Consider the following 19,461-nt stretch of genomic DNA (forward strand, 5'->3'; position numbering starts at 1 on the left):
TTAACTGCAAAGGAGCCAAGAATATACAATGGGGAAAGGACAGTCTCTTCTAAATGGTGTTAGGAAAGTTAGACATACAGATGAATGAAAATGGACTACTATCTTACACCATACACAAAAATCGACTCAAAATGGTTTAAAGACTTGAGTGTAAGACTGGAAACCATAAAACTCCTAGAAGAAAATATAGGAAGTAAGCTCCTTGACTTAGGTCTTGGTAATGATTTTTTTAATCTGACACCAAAAGCAAAAGCAAAAGCAGAAATAAACAAGTGGGACTACATCAAACTAAAAAGCTTCTGCACAGAAACAGAAACTATCAACAAAATGAAATGACAACCTACAAACTGGGAGAAAATATTTGAAAATCATATATCTCATAAGGGGATATAAAGAGCTCATACAACTCAAGAGCAAAAAAAAAAAACCAAACAATCCAATTGAACAATGGGCATAAAATCTGAACAGACATTTTTCTAAAGAAGATATACAGATGGCCAACAGGTACATGAAAAGATGCTCTACATCATTAATCATCAGGGAAATGCAAACCAAAACCACAATGAGATATCACCTCACATCTGTTAGAATGGCTACTGTAAAAGAGAATAGCAATAAATGCTGGAGAAGGTGTAGAGATAAGGGAACCCTCCTACACTGTTAGTGCAAATATAAATTGGTGCAGCCACTATGGAAAACAGTATGGAGATTCCTTAAAAAATTAAAAATAGAACCACTATATGATCCAGCAATTCCCCTTCTGGATATTTATCTAAAGAAAATGAAAACACTAAATCAAAAAGATATCTGGGCTTCCCTGGTGGCGCAGTGGTTGAGAATCTGCCTGCTAATGCAGGGGACACGGGTTCGAGTCCTAGTCTGGGAAGATCCCACATACCGCGGAGCAACTAGGCCTGTGAGCCACAACTACTGAGCCTGCGCGTCTGGAGCCTGTGCTCCGCAGCAAGAGAGGACACGATAGTGAGAGGCCCGCGCACTGAGATGAAGAGTGGCCCCTGCTTGCCTCAACTAGAGGAAGCCCTCGCACAGAAACGAAGACCCAACACAGCCAAAAAATAAATAAATAAATAATAATTAATGGTGCTATGAAAAAAAAAAAAGATATCTGCATTCCCATGTTCAGTGCAGAATTATTTATAATAGCCAAGATATGGAAACAGATGAAGTGTCCATTAGTGGGTGAATGGATAAAGAAATTGTGATATATATGCAATGGAATATTATTCAGCCATAAAAAAAGAATGAAATCTTGCCATTTGTGACAACATGGATGGACCTCCAGGGCATTATGCTAAGTGAAATAAGTCAGACAGTGAAAGATTAATACCATATGATCTCTCTTATATATGGAATCTTTAAAAAAACATAACAAAACAAAAAAACCTAAGCTCATAGATACAGAGAAAAGATTGCTGGCTGCCAGAGGCAGGGGATGGAAGGGGGAGAAATGGATGAACTGTTTTTGTATTTTTTAGTTTAAAAAAATTGAACAAAAAAGTAAGTAAAATTTTTAAATAAAAATAAAATCTTTTTCCAAAGAACAAAAAATCTCCCTACATTCAAACTTAATCCTTGAAGGTTTAAATATTTCAACTCAATAATGGATTAAATAATTTGTAAATTCAACAAAATTTTATTCAAATATTTACTGTACATCTAACTATGTACCAGACACTAGGCACTTGGGACAATAAAAGAGAGAAAGATTACTGCTTTCATTGAATGTGTATGTTTTCACTGTGTCAGAAAAAATTTTTTAAAAGTTCCTTGCTTTCTATGAACTATTATGGATGATAGGAAAAAAACAGATCAGATAACTACACATCAAAACTTATTATTTATTATTTATCATTATTAATAAATAATGAACATTCATCTTAAAATAAAAATCAAACTACTTCTAGAATTTATATAGATCTAAGGAAGAAAAATTAGTATCTGAATAAATATCAACTGGTAAATTGGGTATAGGTTTAGGGAGTAACTATTAAGATATGTCACTGACAATATCATTGTCTTGCTATGTGATCCTGACTGTGTCAGAGGTTTTCAATTTCCTTCTTCATAGAACTAGTAATAAGGCACCAAGAAAGTTCTGGTGAATAACTACTGAATCACAGGCAAATGTAATAAAAATGTAATCATTTATGACTATTTTTCAACTAACTTATAACAGAATGACCAAAGTAAGAGCTGAGATTTTTCCCTCTTCTACACTTACAACACACTGAAATGTATTATAAATACTGTTTTCTATCACTGGGGTTTATCTTCTTTAAAATCTATACAACCAATTAATGTTAATTATATTCTTAACATATAAATGGAATTTTCAAATAATTTCCCTGAACAAATTTTATGAAATAAGCTTTTTTTCTTCTTTTCTCAATAAGGTTGTAGAAATAAATACGTAGGCTTTCTGTCAGACTAGGACTGACTGGCTTCTGAAGTGAATGCTGTAAAACAGGGGTAATCTGTCACTCTGGGTATGCTATCTTTGACAGCCTGCAGGGAAATAAAATTATATCTGACATATGACTAGAGATGCTAAAACCTACAAAAACATCTTCCAAAAGTTTAATTAATATTTGAAAGTTTAATTAATTTCTAACATAATATTCACTGAAAGCTATTTTTCTCATAGTACTAATAAGGCATACTTTAAAGATTAGCGAATACGGGACTTCCCTGGTGGCACAGTGGATAAGAAACCACCTGCCAATGCAGGAGACACAGGTTTGATCCCTGGTCGGGGAAGATCCCACATGCCGCGGAGCAACTAAGCCCGTGCGCCACAACTACTGAGCCTGTGCTCTAGAGCCCACGTGCCACAACTATTGAGCCCACGTGCTGCAACTGCTAAAGCTCCCGCGTCTACAGCCCATGCTCCACAATAAGAGAAGCCACCACAAAGAGAAGCCCATGCAACGCAACAAAGAGTAGCCCCCACTTGCCACAACTAGAGAAAGCCCGCACGCAGCAATGAAGACCCAACACAGCCAAAAATAAATAAAATTAAATCTTAAAAAAAAAGATCAGTGAATAGATTTACAAGAATCACTATCTTAAAAAGAATTTATTTTACCCACTAAACAAAAGCAAATGTAGAACCCAGAAAGATAACGCACCTCAAATTTTCCAACACTGAACAAAAAATTTTTAGTCCCATAGAGTGAAAAAGCAAAGAACAAAGAGTTTCATTACTTTTCAATAGATCAGTTGAATAGATACACTGCATTACACATAAAAATGGCAACAACTTTCTAATTTTAAAACAGACTTTGAAAAACAAAATGCCACAGTGCCCTCTACTGTCACTTTAAATAAACAAATAATCTGTAAAATAAACTCTAGGTTTTACATTTTTGAAACTATATCTAATACAATCAATGAAAGAAGAAACAGTTTTTCATTATTAATATAATATTATAATAAAATTTCATCTCATAAAGAGAAGCAATCTCAACCATGTCTGATTGCTTCAAGTGTAAAAAAAATGATATTCTCATAACCCCTTAAATCTGTTTTTTATCACTACATTATTTTATTTTATAAATGCCTTCAGTAGAGGAACAATAGACTTAGAAAAAAAAATCACTGTCATAGGAGAGGAAGTAACTCTCTAAAGACAATAATATCTTTAGATGAGACATATTGACCTAGGCATGCTTAGAAGAGTGGTATCCAAAGTGAGTTAAGTAAAATATCCCAATGGGGTGCAAGAAGATAGTATCAATATTATCACTTCTATTTTTAATTAAACAACTAATATTTAGTACATAGAATAACACTCCCTCTGTGGGATGTATATCACATGGTAATGTGTCAGGATATGCAGTATCCTAATAGAAAAGAAGGAGTTTCAAAACATGAAGTGTTAACAACAGCACCCTCAAAGAAACTGTATGTACCCACAAAGAGTCTATACTGAAGAAATTCTAATTACATAATCACAAATAAACAAGTATATGGCAGAGCTGTTCCTTTCTTACAGCTACTTCAAACTCTTCATTAGAGTTAATAAATCTAATCAGATGACAATAACTTTAAAAAGTAGAAATTATAAAGATTATTTGAACTGCGAAATCACATCTTACTATCAGTAAGTTACTATCATAAACCTTACTGTAAGTATATATTATGTCTCAAAAATACTAAATAATAAGACTAGGACTCCATCACAATTAGTAAAACATTTTTAAATAGTTTATTTCACCATTATCTCTTCCCTTTTATCTATGTTTTTTTATGGTTTAAGATGCAAGTCATACATTAGTATATGATAAATGTATATTATCATAGATAAATATGTATACCTATTAGAATTACATCCTAAATATTTTAACCAACTGTGGTATGTATTCAAAATAATTTAGAGATCACTGGCCTAGAGATAAGCTTGTTCCTACTACAAGATCTATAACTAAGAAAAATTTTAGTAAGTGTTATTATAATTAAAGAAGCCTTCAGAGGAGCCAGATGCTTGGAAAACAAAAGCCTTGTGTCCAGAGAGATGACTATATGCAGCATCTATATAAAGCCCCTACTAGAGCTGCAATGACAAAATGACAGATCAACTGAGAATCTTGTCATAAAGTAATCATCTATAGTCAATTATCCTATTATTTACTTTGTCTTCTTATATAGAAATAAAACAAATATAAAAAAATAAACATCTTTCTTAATAGCAAGTTAAGTAAATCACTCTTTGCTCTACAAACTCTTACTTTATACTTTCATAATTTGTCTTAAATATTTATTACATAGACATGTTTTCCCTCACATTCAATTCACTATGAATTCTAGAAGAAACAATTTCTTAATTATTTTTCTATGACCCAAGCTGTGCCTTTACTGGATACTGAATTAATAATGATTGAATGAACAAAGACTACCCATATGATTCATCAAATTAAGCCTCCAGGTCCATGTGCAGCAGAATTCTATGCTCCTTAGCCATTGGTCAACTAAAGGGAACAGCATGAACGGCCATCCTGACAAGCAAGGAGTCAGAGGTTAAACTGTCCCAAGGACCAGCTATAGCTCAGTAGAGATATTTTACAAAGAATAGCATAGAATGAAGGGACCATGTTACTAGAAAACATTTTCATTTTCTTTATTCTTTCTTCTCCTTTCCCTTGCCTAAAAGCTGTCTATATTTTAAAATGCAGATTTGGAATACCTGATTTATTAAGGAAATATTCCTCCTAAATTTATATAAAGGTCCATTTCTTCAAAAGAGAATTGAGAATTTTCTTTGATATAAGAGAGAAAAATACATAAGGTTTAAGATAGGGTTACTTTACTACATAAGAGAACACAATAATGCTATGAATAAGCCACCGATTTTGATGTCCCTAAAAAAAGTATTTTTCATCAATGGAATATTTATTTGTAGCTGGAAAGTGAGTATTTTAAAAGTCCTAGGATTATAAAATCTCCATCATGAGGCAATTTAATTATGGTGACCTGCAACATTAACACATGCAAAGTTATTTACTTGCCCTTAATCTCTGAATCTAGAAAAACAACCCAAACAGGGAAGAAGTTGACTAACTACAAAATAAACCAATTTCATAAATAATAATAATGATAATTCATGGAGGAGAAAAAGAACGAGGGAGGAGGGAGAAAAAGAGGAGAAGGAAGAAAGGAGAAGGAAGAGGAGGAAAGAGAAAAAGATAAGAGATGAGAACAAGGAGGAAAGGGAAAGAGGAAGAGTTTAACAACTGCACAACTTTGTGCATATGTGCATATGCTATAGGCACTATGCTAAATACTTTACCTTCATTTAATTCTTACAAAACCTGTCAAAGAAAGGTAGTATTATTGCCCTAATTTACAGATGAAGAAACCAAGGCTATGAAAGGTTAAATAACTTTCTCAAGAGAAAACAGAGCTGGGGCTAGAACCCTGTTCTAATTCCAAAGTGTATGCCCTTAACCAATACATTTTGTTGATTCCATAAAAGCATTTAATGTCAATGAAAAGTCTTAACATAACTCTGTAGAGCTGCCCTAGGTCCCAGAAGGCCTAGCACTAAAATTAAAATATTTGGTGATAAACCTAAGAGTCTGAAAGAGACAAGGAAGAAGCAAAAAGTCAAAGTCAAAGAAAGCTCAAAGAAAGAACATTCCATCCAAAAGCAGTAGAATACACATTCTTTTCAAGTGCATATGGAACATTCTCCAGGATAAATCACATGCTAGGCTACAAAACAAGTCTCTACAAATTTAAGATGACTGAAACCATATCAAGCATCTTTTCTAACCACAAAGATATGAGACTAAAAATCAAATACAATAAAAAAAAATTGCAAAAAACACAAACACATGGACACTTAACAATATGCTACCAATGTGTCACTGAAGAAATCAAAGAGAAAAGCAAAAAATATCTGGAGACATATGAAAATGGAAACACAACAATCCAAAATCTATGGGAAACAGCAAAAACAGTTCTAAAAGGAAGGTTTATAGCAATACAAGCCTATCTCAGGGAATAAGAAAAATCTCAAACAATCAATCTAGCCTTACATCTAAAGGAAGTAGAAAAAGAACAACAAAACCCAAAGTCAGTAGAAGAAAAGAAATACCAAAGATCAGAGCAAAAATACAATTGATCTTTGAACAGCATGAGTTCAAACTGCATGGGTCTCCTTGTACGCAGATTTTTTTCAATAAATTTGTATTACAGTACTACAAGATCTGTAACTAGCTGAATTCACAAATGCAGAACCACGGATAGGAGGGCCAACTGTACAGTTATGTGCAGATTTTCGACTGTGCAGAGGGTTGGCACACCTAACACTTGCGTTGTTCAAGGGTCAACTGTAAATGAAATAAAAACTAAAAAAAAAAAGAAAATATCAATGAAACTAAGACTGGTTCTTTGAAAAGATAAACAAAATTGATAAACCTTTAGCCAGACTCATCAAAAAATAATAATAAGTGGACCCAAATAAATAAAATCAGGGACTTCCCTGGTGGCCTAGTGGTTAGGATTCCAGGATTTCACTGCAGTGGCCTGGGTTCAACCCCTGGTTGGGGAAAATCCTGCAAGCTGAATGGTGCGGCCAAAAAAAAAGGAAATAAAATCAGAAATGAAAGGGAAGAAGTAAAAACCAACACCATAGAATACAAAGAATCATAAGGGATCACTATGAACACCGATATAATACTATATACACCAATAAAATGTAGAACTTAAGAAAAATGGAAAAATTCCTAGAAACATACAATCTCCCAAGACTGAATCAGGAAGAAACAGAAAATATCAATAGACTAATTAACAGCAACAAAATAGAATCAGTAATAAAAAAAATTCCCACCAACAAAAGTCAGGGACCAAACAGCTTCACAGGTAAATTCTGCCAAACAGTTAAAGAAGAGTTAACACCTTTGCTTCCTAAATTATTCCAAAAATTTGAAGAAAAAGGAATGCTTCCAAACTTATTCTATGAGGCCAGCTTCAACCTGATACCAAAATCAAAGACACAACAAGAAAAAAATTACAGGCCAATATTACTGATGAACATAGAAACAAAACTCCTCAACAGTGTAGCTGATTCACTTTGTTATAAAGCAGAAACTAACACACCATTGTAAAGCAATTATATTCCAATAAAGATGTTAAAAAAAAAATCCTCAACAAAATATTAACCAACCAAATTCAACTATACATTAAAAGGAACATACACCATGATCAAGTAGGACTTATCTCAGGGATGCAAAGATGGTTCAATATCCACAAAGCAATCAGTGTGACAGACCACATTAACAAATTTAAGAATAAAAATCATATGATCATCTCAATAGATCCAGAAAAAGCTTTTGACAAAATTCAACATCAATTTATGATAAAAACTCTCAAGAAAGTGGATATATAAGGAACATATCTCAACATAATAAAGGCTTTTATGAAACACCTACAGCCAACATCATACTCAAAGGTAAAAAGCATTTTCTCTAATATCAGCAACAAGACACGGATGCCCACTCCCACCACTTTTATTCAACATAGCCCTAGCCACAGCAATCAGAAAAGAAGAAGAAATAAAAGGCATCCAAATTGGAAAGCAAGAAGTAAAACTGTCACTGTTCACAGATGACACGATACCATATATAGAAAATCCTAAAGGCACCACCAAAAAAACTATTAGAGCTAATAAATGAATTCAGTAATGTTGCAGGATACAAAATTAATGTAAAGAAACCTGTTGCATTCCTATACACTACCAATGGACTTTTAGAAAAAAAGTTTCAGAAAAAATTCCCATTTATAATTGCATCAAAAAGAATAAAATACCTAGGAATAAATCTAACCAAGGAGGTGAAAGACCCATACACTGAAAACCATAAGACATTGATGAAACAAACTGAAGATGACACAAGCAAATGGAAAGATATACCATGCTCACGGATTGGAAGAATTAATACTGTTAAAATGATCATACCATCCAAGGTAATCTACAGATTTAATGCAATCCCTATCAAAATACCAATGACATTTTTCACAGAACTGGAACAAATAATTCTAAAAATTTTTATAGCAGGACAAAAGACCCTGAATAGTCAAAACAATCTTGAGAAAAAAGAACTATCCTGGAGGTATAACGCTCCTTTATTTCAAAGTACACTACAAAACTACAGTCATCAAAACAGTATGGTATGGCACAAAAACGGACACATACATAAATGGAACAGAATAGAAAGCCCAGAAATAAACCAATTACTCTATGACAAGAAGGCAATAATATACAATTGGGCAAAGACAGCCTCTTCAATAATGGTGTTGAGAAACCTGGACAGCTACATGCAAAAGGATCAAACTGAACTACTTTCTCACACTATATACAAAAATGAACTCAAAATGGATTAAAGACTTAAATGTAAGACCTGAAATCATAAAACTTCTAAAAGGCCCGTGCACCACAACTACTGAGTCTGAGCTCTAGAACCCACGAGCCACAACTACTGAGCCCGCATGCCACAACTACTGAAGCCCGTGTGCTCTAGAGCCCGTGCTGAGCAACAAGAGAAGCCACCACAATGAGAAGCATGCGCACCACGACAAAGAGGAGCCCCTGCTCGCCGCAACTCAAGAGAGCCTGCGTGCAGCAATGAAGACCCAACTCAGCCAAAAATAAATAAATTAATTAATTAATTAAATTTATTTTTAAAAATAAATAAATATATAAATAAAACTTCTAAAAGAAAACATAGGCTGTATGCTTTGACATGGGTCTTAGCACTATTTTTTTGGATACATTTCCTCAGGCAAGGGAAACAAAGGGATTACATCAATCTGAAAAGTTTTGGCACAGCAAGGGAAACTATTAACAAAACAAAAAGGTATTCGGAACTCTCTGTACTATTTTTACAACATGTAAGTCTAAAATTATTTTTCAGGTAAAATTAAATCAATCAGTAGCCAAATTCCAACTCCTATACTCCAAAAGAAAGTAATAATAATAATGAGTCATCATTGCCACTGTAAAACTTGTACATACTACATTAGATTCTCCTCTCAAAGAATTCATTATTTGTTGAGAGGGTGGTAAAAATGGATAAAGGTGGTCAAAAGGTACAAACTTTCAGTGATAAAATAAATTGCATATTTGAAAGTTGCTAAGAGAGTAGATCTTAAAAGTTCTCATCACAAGAAAGAAAACTTTTAACTATTTAAGGTGACAGATGTTAACTAGACTTACTGTGGTGATCATTTTGCATTGTATATAAATATCAAATCATTATGTTATAAACCTGAAACTAATATAAGGTTATATGTCAATTATACCTCAATAAAAATATAAAAAAGAATCCATGTTTTGCTGGAGCAATGGTAATTGCTGCATTTTTTCAGTGATTTCTTTCTTTGAGGGTTTGCATTAAAGATTCAATTTCAAGTACATTAAGGGTGATATATATGCTTTGTTAACTACTCAGATAACTGTGTACCTTCAATTTTGTGGAAATTGGAACTCTTGTACATTGCTGATGGGAATGTAAAATGGTTGCAGCTGCTATGGAAAACAGCTTGGCAATTCCTCAAAAAGTTAAACACAGAACTACCATATGACCCAGCAATTCCACTCCTAGGTATATATCCAAAAGAATTAAAAGCAGGAACTAGAATAAATATTTGTATACCAACGTTCATGGCAACACTATTCACAATACCCAAAAAGTGGAAACAAACCAAGTGTCCATCAACAAAAGAATGGAAAACAGATAAATTAAGATGGCATATACAAACAATTCAGCCATAAAAATGAAATTTTGATATATGCTATAACATGGATGGACCTTGAAAGCATTATTCTTAGTGAAATGTCAGACAGAGAACAAATATTGTATGATTATACAAAGTATCTAGAATAGGTAAATTCATAGAAACAGAAAGGAGAATAGAGATTACCAGGGGCTGGGGGGAGGAGGGGATGAGAAGATATTATTTAATGGGTACAGAGTTTACACTGGGGATGATGAAAATTTTCTGGGTATAGATAGTAGTGATAGTTACACAACATTATGAATGTATTTAACGCCACTGAATTGTACACTTATAAACGGTTCAAATGATAAATATGTTATATACATATTAACATGATTTTTTTTTAAATTGACCTGCCAAGTAACAGATTTACATAAACAAGTAGATAATACACATCTCTTTTTTTAAGACTTTTTTTTTTTTTACAGCTGTTTTAGATTCACAGCAAAATTGACGGGAAGCTACAGAGATTTTCTATATACCCCCTGCCCCAAGACATGCATAGCCTCCCCATTATCAATATCTCCCATCAGAGTGGTACATTTGTTACAAATGATGAACCTACACTGACAGTTTGCATAGACTTTTAAAAATAATTTCTAACTCTCTATTGAGTCTCTGTTGAGTCATGGTCATTATATTTTTTTCCTTTAATTCTTTGAACCTATTATAAGAGTTGCTTTGAAGTATTTTTCTACTATATCCAAAATCTGGATCCACTCAAAGACAGTTTCTATTTGCTGTTGTTTTCCCTGTATGTGAGTCACACTTTCCTGTTTCTTTGCACGTCTAGTAAGCTTTGGTTAAAAACTAGACGTTTTAGACAGTATAGTGTAGAAACTCTGGATTCTATTTAATTTTTCTGGCTGCTGTTCTTTGGAAACTTGCCTGGACTTAACCTGCAGACTCCCTCCTCTTGTAGTGTGGAGTCACTGGTATGTCTGTTCAGTATTTTTTTCTTTTTTTAATTCTTATTTTTATTTATTCCTAGGGGTCACACCTGTGAGATCAGACACATTTCTATCAGGTCAATCTCTCTAACTCTTTGCAAGGTCAGGAGAATCATTCCAAACCTTTCCATTTTTTTCCTTGATTAATCCTGGAACACTTCTACTTACTTCACTTCACTGCTCCCTTTTTCCCCACAACTTTTCCACTAGGCTTCCAGCAGACGAAAAACAAGAAACAAGCAAACTAAAAACTCAGCAGAGGAAAAAAAAAAAAAAAATCCTATCAATCAATCATACCTTCAAATTTGCCTTTCTAATTGAAATGTGGAGAGCCACCAAGTGAAATGAGAAGCTGACCATAGGCAGGTAAAGGATTCAGGAGGTAAAAGGTGGACCTTAAAAAAGACAATAAAATTGCCCATCTCAAAATAATTAAAAATAGCCATGGACAAAGGAAAAGGAAAAGGAAAAGAATCTATGGATTAGAAGAAGGCAAAGGAACACCTCACTGGAAGTATGTATTCTATGCAACAGGAAAACAAAGAAAGTCATACTGTTCATTTCAGTATAATTCATTATTACGTGATGCAGTAATGAAAATATGAAAGTTAAAGCAGCTCTGCCTCTACTACTCACCTGACCTTAAGAATATATAAAAGAGAATAACTATTTAAGTCACAAAGTTGTCTTATATAGTAAATAAAAACGTACATGTAAGAAAGCACTTTGTAACCTGTGAAGTCTTTTAAAATAATGCCAAATTTATTTAGACACAGAGAACAAACAGGTTGTTGCCAGAGGGGAGGTGGGTGAGAGGATAAGTGAAAAAGGTGAGGGAAATACAAGATGTACACACTTGTAGTTACAAAATAAATGTTACCTGTATGAAATGTACAGTGTGAGGAATATAGTCGATAATTATGTAATATCTTTGTATAGTGACAATGGTAACTAGACTTATCGTGGTGATCACTTTCTAATGTATAGAAGTATCGAATCACCATGTTGTACACCAAGAACTAACATAGTGCTGAAGGTCAATTATACTTCAAGAAACAAACAAACTTAAAGGAAAAGATCAGATTTGTAGTTACCAGAGGCGAGGAGTGGTGAGAGCGGGAGAATTGGATGAAGGTGGTCAAAAGGTACAAACTTCTAGTTGTAAGATAAATAAGTATCAGGGATATAATGTACAACATAATATAATTAACACTGCTGTAAATTATAAATGAAAGTTGTTAATCAAGTAAATCTTGGGACTTCCCTGGTAGTCTAGTGGTTAGGATCCGGCACTTTCACTGCTGTGGCCCAGGTTCAATCCCCAGTCGGGGAACTGAGATCCCACAAGCCACGCAGAGCGATCTAAATAAATAAATAAATAAATAAAGTAAATCCTAAGAGTTCTCATCACAAGGAAAAATTTTTTTTCTTTTATTTTTTATCTACATAACATGATAGATGTTCAATAAACTTAATCATTTCATGGTGTATGTAAGTCAAATCATATTGTACATCTTATACAGTGCTGTATGTCAATTATATCTCAATAAAACTGGAGGAAAAAAATAAAATACATTACATATTTTTAAAAATAAATGAAAAAGACAAATTTTAGACTAGACTATTAAGGAATATATTCTCTCACTACATAAGCACTAACAGAGCTATGAATTATTAATTTGGGGCAAATGTAAACACACTTAAAAAATTAATGTGCTTTGATATTCTTTGAAGAACACTTCTATCTATCACAGGGTAATAATAATGTTCTTATTTTTCTTGGGGAAAATAAATCAAACATTTAGAAAGCTCTAAAGTGGTTTCTTAAAATTGGTCACTCCTCTTTGGAGACTTAATTAAGAAAAAAATTTCCTCTTGAGATATATCATCTTTGCTCAACTTTGAACATATGATTAGCTTGCACAGTAATTTGTAAATCAGTTAGCTTCCCACATATCTTAGGAACGAACTAGTTCAAAGAATAAACATATTTTCTATATTAACAAGAAATAACAAATTAACTTAGTTAATGCACAAAGAATTAAATTTGCAGACCATCAAAATTTTTACCCTAAAAATTACCGTCAATAATCTAGTTTATTTTAAATTTACCAAAACAGTTGGTTTTCTAAGTGTTGATACCAATTCAACAATCTTAACTATTGTAAACTAATTGCTTTGGGAATTACCATTTTTCACTTCTACCTGCAAAACCTGCAGACTGATTTACCCTCTTGCTCAGGCTGACCAGCCCACAATGATGTACATGAGACCCAGATCAAAAAGCAAATGCCTATGAGAGGCAGGCAGTTAATCATAGTTGAATTAAGCAGGAATGACTGGGAGCAATGATGACCTGGACAGATCACACCCAATCTAAAGGCACAACCAATACTCCGCGCAGCCAACTACTGCTCAGGAAGTTGGCCCCCGAGCTGCTAGATCTTCCCATTCTCACAGAAAACAGAAATCTGGATTTTGATATAAAACACCTTCATTTTTAACTATTAGCAACTGGTAATTTAAAACTGGTAAAAATATAGTTTTAAACAAAACTTCCGTGGGGCTGCCAGTTTGTGGCTCCTGTATTCTTCTTAAACACCTGCAACCTTCCCTGCTTGGCTTTCTCATTATTTTCTCCCCATCACCTTCTTCTCCAGAATAACCAAGCCTAAAGAATACGGAAAAGGCTAAGACATGGAATAAAGAAGTAGACGTTGTTAAAGGGTACAAAGTTGGAACTAGAAGGGGAATAAATGCTGGAGATCTAATGCACAGCATTGTGATATAGTCAACAATACTGTCTAATATACTTCAAAGTTGCTAAGAGGCTACATCTTAAATCTTCTCAGCACAAAAAAAGAAATGATAATTAGGTGAAAACAGCTAACCACTACCAGTGATAATCATACTGCAATACATAAATGTATCAAATCAATAGGATGTACACCTTAAACTTATATAAAATTATACAACAAATATATCTTAATTTTTATTTTTAAAAAAAGGAGCTAAAGAACACCAAAGCTCAGGAATCTTGTTACTAAGCTTGAAGTAAACATACTTCAGCTTAAAAAGTATGAAAATCAGAGCTACTCCTGCAGCCTTAGTGGCTCCACTTCAACTAGTGACTACATCCACTCAGCAAACAAAATCATAAGGCTTCTTCAGCAAGCATGGAGCAAGAGCAAAGCCAAGCGTTTGCAAGAGCTTGGGAGCCAAGCGGACTGGAGCTGGAGACCCAACTCTGCTACTTGATTGTTACCTCTACCTTCTTATCATTTAAAAGCTAATGATATCATCAATTCTAGAATGCTGTTATGAGAAATAAATAAAATATTATACATAAAGCACCTAGGCTTGGTGAATAACCTGCAGATGACCAGTGCTTAATAAACAGGTGCTAAATATATTGATGTGGCTTGTTATAATCCTTACAACTTTGTACTTTTTTAAGAAGAAAGCACTGGAGAGAGAAAAATTTCTGTCTCAGGGCCTATCTGTGTCAGTTTGTGTACATGTTCTCCCTGCTGTCTTCCTCCCTCAGACAAATTAAAAAATACTCTGTATTTAGACATTATTCCATTATTCTTATGATCAATGAATTTCAAGTGGTTTCTAACTCTTGTCCTCAGGCAGGAATATAAACAGAAGAGATAAAAAAATAATTTAGGTGTCTGGCATTTTACTGGAATAAGGCCCTAACTCTTCCCAGTCAAGCCTTTTACCATTGTATCACCATTCAGTTTGCATTTTTCTTAATATATAAAACAGAGTACAAATTGTGATAAAAGGCACCTATAGAAGTCAAGTTGTAACCTCCATTCAAATATAAAAATACTTCAGTGGCTGTTTTGTTGGGTTCTAGTGCTTTAGGCTCAAACTCCCTAACACAGTTTATTTGGCCCTTCCCAGTGCAACCACCATTAATCTCTGCAGCCTCATCTCTCCTTCCTTTCTGCCAAGCTCTCCAAATACACTGTACTCTATACAATGTACTCCTGTACATGCTGTTCCTTCTAACAGGGACACACTTTTTATAAAATCTGTATCTTGCAATAACAAATTAGTTTGGGATCTTTTAAAGAATATTTCATTAATGTTTAAGATACGTTGTATTTCTAACGAGCAAGATTCTGCTGAGAAGTTAAATTGAGTTTGCACCTCCTGAACAAAACCAATCTCTAGAACTCTTTAGGCTGTGACAATTATAGTAATGTGTTTAGAGAAATGAATAGCGTTTTAAATAAATGGCCAAATAATTGTGACTTACTGATCACCCAAATCTAAGAATGCATTTTAATTTTAAAAACTACTATAAGCATAAATGTAAAGAAGTTCACTCAGGGAACTAGTTAAAACCCTAACCGCCTAATAAAATAAAATATAAAGAGCTATAAATATTATACTGATGACACCTAAATATTCTCCATAATTCTAGAACTGCACTCTAACCAATTAAAACAAACAAAATGCATAGCATGCCAAGGGAGAGAAGAGTCTTTAAAAGGTAGAAAATTTCACTAGAAAAAACAAAGTGCAGAAATGTCAGAATGAATTATAATTCTAAAGGATTAACTAAATGAAACTGAAAACAAGCTAAAATCCAGCAAGTCATTTTTAGTTTTTAAACAGTAGATCAGGTTAGAGGGTAGAGAGGGATGAAAAGGCAGAGGCAAGAGGATTTTTAGGGCAGTGAAAACACTCTTGTATGCTATCAATACTATAATAGTAGATATATGTTATTACAAATTTGTCCAAACTCAAAATATGTACAACACCAAGAGTGAACCCTAATGTAAACTATGGACTTTAAGTGATAATAATGTGTCAATGGAGTCCATCAATTGTAACAAATGTACCACTCTGGTAGGAGATGTTGATAACCGGGAAGCTATGCATGTGTAGGGGCAGATAGTATATAGGAAATCTCAGTACCTTCCTCTCAGTTTTGCTGTCAATCTAAAAGTGCTCTAGGGCTTCCCTGGTGGCGCAGTGGTTCAGAATCAGCCTGCCAATGCAGGGGACACGGGTTCGAGCCCCGGTCTGGGAAGATCCCACATGCCGCAGAGCAACTAAGCCCATGCGCCACAACTACTGAGCCTGCGCTCTAGAGCCCGCGAGCCACAACTACTGAAACCCGCGTGCCTAGAGCCTGTGCTCCGCAACAAGGGAAGCCACTGCAATGAGAAGCCTGTGCACCACAACGAAGAGTAGCCCCCGCTCGCTGCAACTACAGAAAGTAGGGCACAGCAACAAAGACCCAATGCAACCAAAAATAAATAAATTAAATAAATAAATATTTTTAAAAATAAATAAAAGTGCTCTAAAGAATAAAGTCTATTAATGGGGCAGAGAGGAGGAGATCAGAAAAATTATAAATCTTTGCTAGCTATAGAAGACTAATTTTTAAACTATTATAACTAGCAGTTCTGAGTAGACTAAAAACTACATGATAAAGCTAGCATAATTTAGCTCTGGATTTGTATTTGAAACACTTTTCTTTCCATATCCTAGTGAGACCCCTTCGAAGCATTCTTTTTTTTTTTTTTAATTTTATGTATTTATTTATTTTTGGCTGTGTTGAGTCTTCGTTGCTGTGCGCAGGCTTTCTCTAGTTGCGGCGAGCGGGAGCTACTCTTCGTTGCAGTGCACGGGCTTCTCACTGCTGTGACTTCTCTTGTTGCGGAGCATGGGCTCTAGGCGCATGGGCTTCAGTAGCTGTGGCTCGCGGGCACTAGAGCGCAGGCTCAGTAGTTGCGGCACACGGACTTAGTTGCTCCACGGCACGTGGATCTTCCCGGACCGGGGCTCGAACCCGTGTCCCCTGCATTGGCAGGCGGATTCTCAACCACTGCGCCACCAGGGAAGCCCCGAAGCATTAAGTGCTATCTCCTAACAACTTTAGAAAACTTATTTAAATAAATTGTATTCACACACCCCTTCTGTTCCAACACACAGTCTCTTTTAGACACAAATTATTTACCCTTGTCAAAGGTCTACTGAGTATCTACTGCACATAGTACATTCAGAAAATATAAGAAGATCCTTACACTCAAGATCCTTCCTCTGAGGTCTTACAGTTCAGCTCTGGGAAAAGGTCAAAATGGCCCTGAGAGACTCCAAGTATGCAAATGTTAAAGACAATCAACGAGCCTGCCCTTCTGTTCCCCTTCTTGGAACACTTCTCTCTTGGTTGAATCCTTATCTTTCAAGTCTCAATATAAAGACTATCTCTTCACAAATCTTTGCTGACACCATCCTGCTATTTTCTATGGCAGCATCCCACTTCTTTCTTTCATTGCTGTTCTTTTTTTTTCCAATCTGTAATTACATATTTAGTTGCTTGTTTACTGGTTTATCATCTGTATCCAATAACAAACTGAACACTCTATGTGGACAAAGACTCCACCATATTACCAGTAATCAGCAAAGCACTCAGTACTCAATGATTAAATGAATGAGTACATCTGGTGCTCAGGAGAAAGGTCTGAGCTAGAGAGACTGGGGTAGAGGTGCTAACTTAGCCATGAAAAATGGTAAGATCACCTGTGAGAAGTGTATGGGGTTAGAAGAGAACCTAGAACCAAGACCTTGAGGTAGCCCAACATTTAGAGTTTTAACAGAACAGGCAAAGAAGACTAGGATACAGAAGTCAGATAAATCAAAGCGAAACCAAAGAGAGAGTGTTTCAAGGAGTATTTCAACTGCAGAATTCTGCCAAGAGGTCCAGTAAAAAGTGAACAGAAAATGATCCATTAGATTTCACCTCATTAAGGTTAATGGTGACCTTAGTGAGAGCCATTTCAGAGCACGTAGGATCTGAGAACAAATTACAGAGTGATTCCCAGGTGAGGAAGTAGAGACACTAATTGTTAAAAGTGTGAAGGACAACAGAGAGGTAGTAACCAAGATAAATGATCCTGAACACCCAGGAGGTAAATATAATAGTATATCTGTATAGCATGAGATTCAAACAAGCAGGGAAAGCAATCCTCACAATCCTGAAAGTACACCAGCGTAATTCAATGGTCAAATAATGTTAATTGTTGGTGTTGCTAGTTAATAAACTCTCTCCCCATTAGACTATAAATGACCCAGTGAGCGCAGAGATAACGTATGTTTTATCCATGCCTAGGTTCCTAGGAACCTAGAACAGTGCCTGCCACACAGTAGGTGCTCAATAAATATTTCTAAGTGAATTCATAATTCTGAATACAATCTCAACTACTGTAATAGCCACCTTGATTGTCTCCTCTGATCCATTTTATTTTTTTTTACTGTGAGATGACTATGTCACATAAGCATAAACGTGTTTTTACAAATATTACTGTCATTACGCCTTACTTCCCCTATCAGACGCTCAAGCTTCTTGACAGCGGAACTTCTGTCTACTCATCCCATGACCCGCTCAGTGTCTTGCAGGAGGTAAGGCTAAATAATCCTGAACCTGGAGAAATGGCTTCTTACTAAAGAGCTGTGACAGGTATTTCACAGTGATTCCAAGGTCAACCAGTGGACCCTGCCGCCCCAAGCGCGGAGATGCCAGAACCGGCGCTCCCCCGGACTGGAGCCGCAGCAGCCGCCTCCCCGGCAGAGGGCGCGGCAGCCACCGCGACACACAACCCCCTCCAAGTCGGCCGCCGGCCTCAGTCCCCGCCCCCGCCCCCGCCCGGCGGTCACCTGCAGCGGCTGCACTCGGGCCTCCGCTCAGCCGGCTCCACGGGCAGTTCCCACAGCCCGGCCGCACTAGCCCCGTCCGCCTCCGCGTCCAAGGCAGTCGCCGCCGGCGCTGAGCCGCCCTCCCGCCGCTCCTCCTCGTCCAGCTTCTGAGAGCTAGAGGCCCCGGGTAGCCGCGCGACGGGGTCCCTGGGTGTTCGCGCCTCTTTCTGCGGCTCCATGGCAGGCGCTCAGGTCCGACCGTCACATTGAAGCCCCGCTGCCGCCAGGGGGCGCCACAAGCTGGAGAAACCAGCCTGCGCCGCCTGGCGCCACGCACGCACGCCACGTACGGGGGGCGGGTCTCCGAAGCCCAGGCTGGAGATCCCGCCCCGCAGCGGACAAGGAATGAACCCATTGGTCTGTTCCCAGTGGGCCAGTTCACCTAGAACCCGGAAGGAAAGTGTGGATTGTTCTGGGGAGCAGGTGAGGTTAGGAAAGCGTCTCGGGGAGAAGTAAAGGAATCTCCTCTGAAAACACCTCAGGTGGCAAACTT

General features: G+C 36.1%; 1 protein-coding gene across 1 annotated transcript in view; it reads right to left on the minus strand.

Moving 5' to 3' along the window:
- Positions 1-19,213, minus strand: part of DTWD2 (DTW domain containing 2) — a 117,368-nt gene extending 98,155 nt beyond the window's left edge. The window contains exon 1 of the mRNA XM_059919425.1: positions 18,930-19,213. Within this exon, the coding sequence (XP_059775408.1) occupies positions 18,930-19,147 (218 nt within the window). The 5' untranslated portion in view covers positions 19,148-19,213. The remainder of the gene's footprint in view (positions 1-18,929) is intronic.
- Positions 19,214-19,461: the final 248 nt, after the last annotated feature.

The sequence above is a fragment of the Balaenoptera ricei genome, chromosome 3, assembly GCF_028023285.1.
Source record: "Balaenoptera ricei isolate mBalRic1 chromosome 3, mBalRic1.hap2, whole genome shotgun sequence".
In the NCBI taxonomy this organism is placed as follows: Eukaryota; Metazoa; Chordata; class Mammalia; order Artiodactyla; family Balaenopteridae; genus Balaenoptera; species Balaenoptera ricei.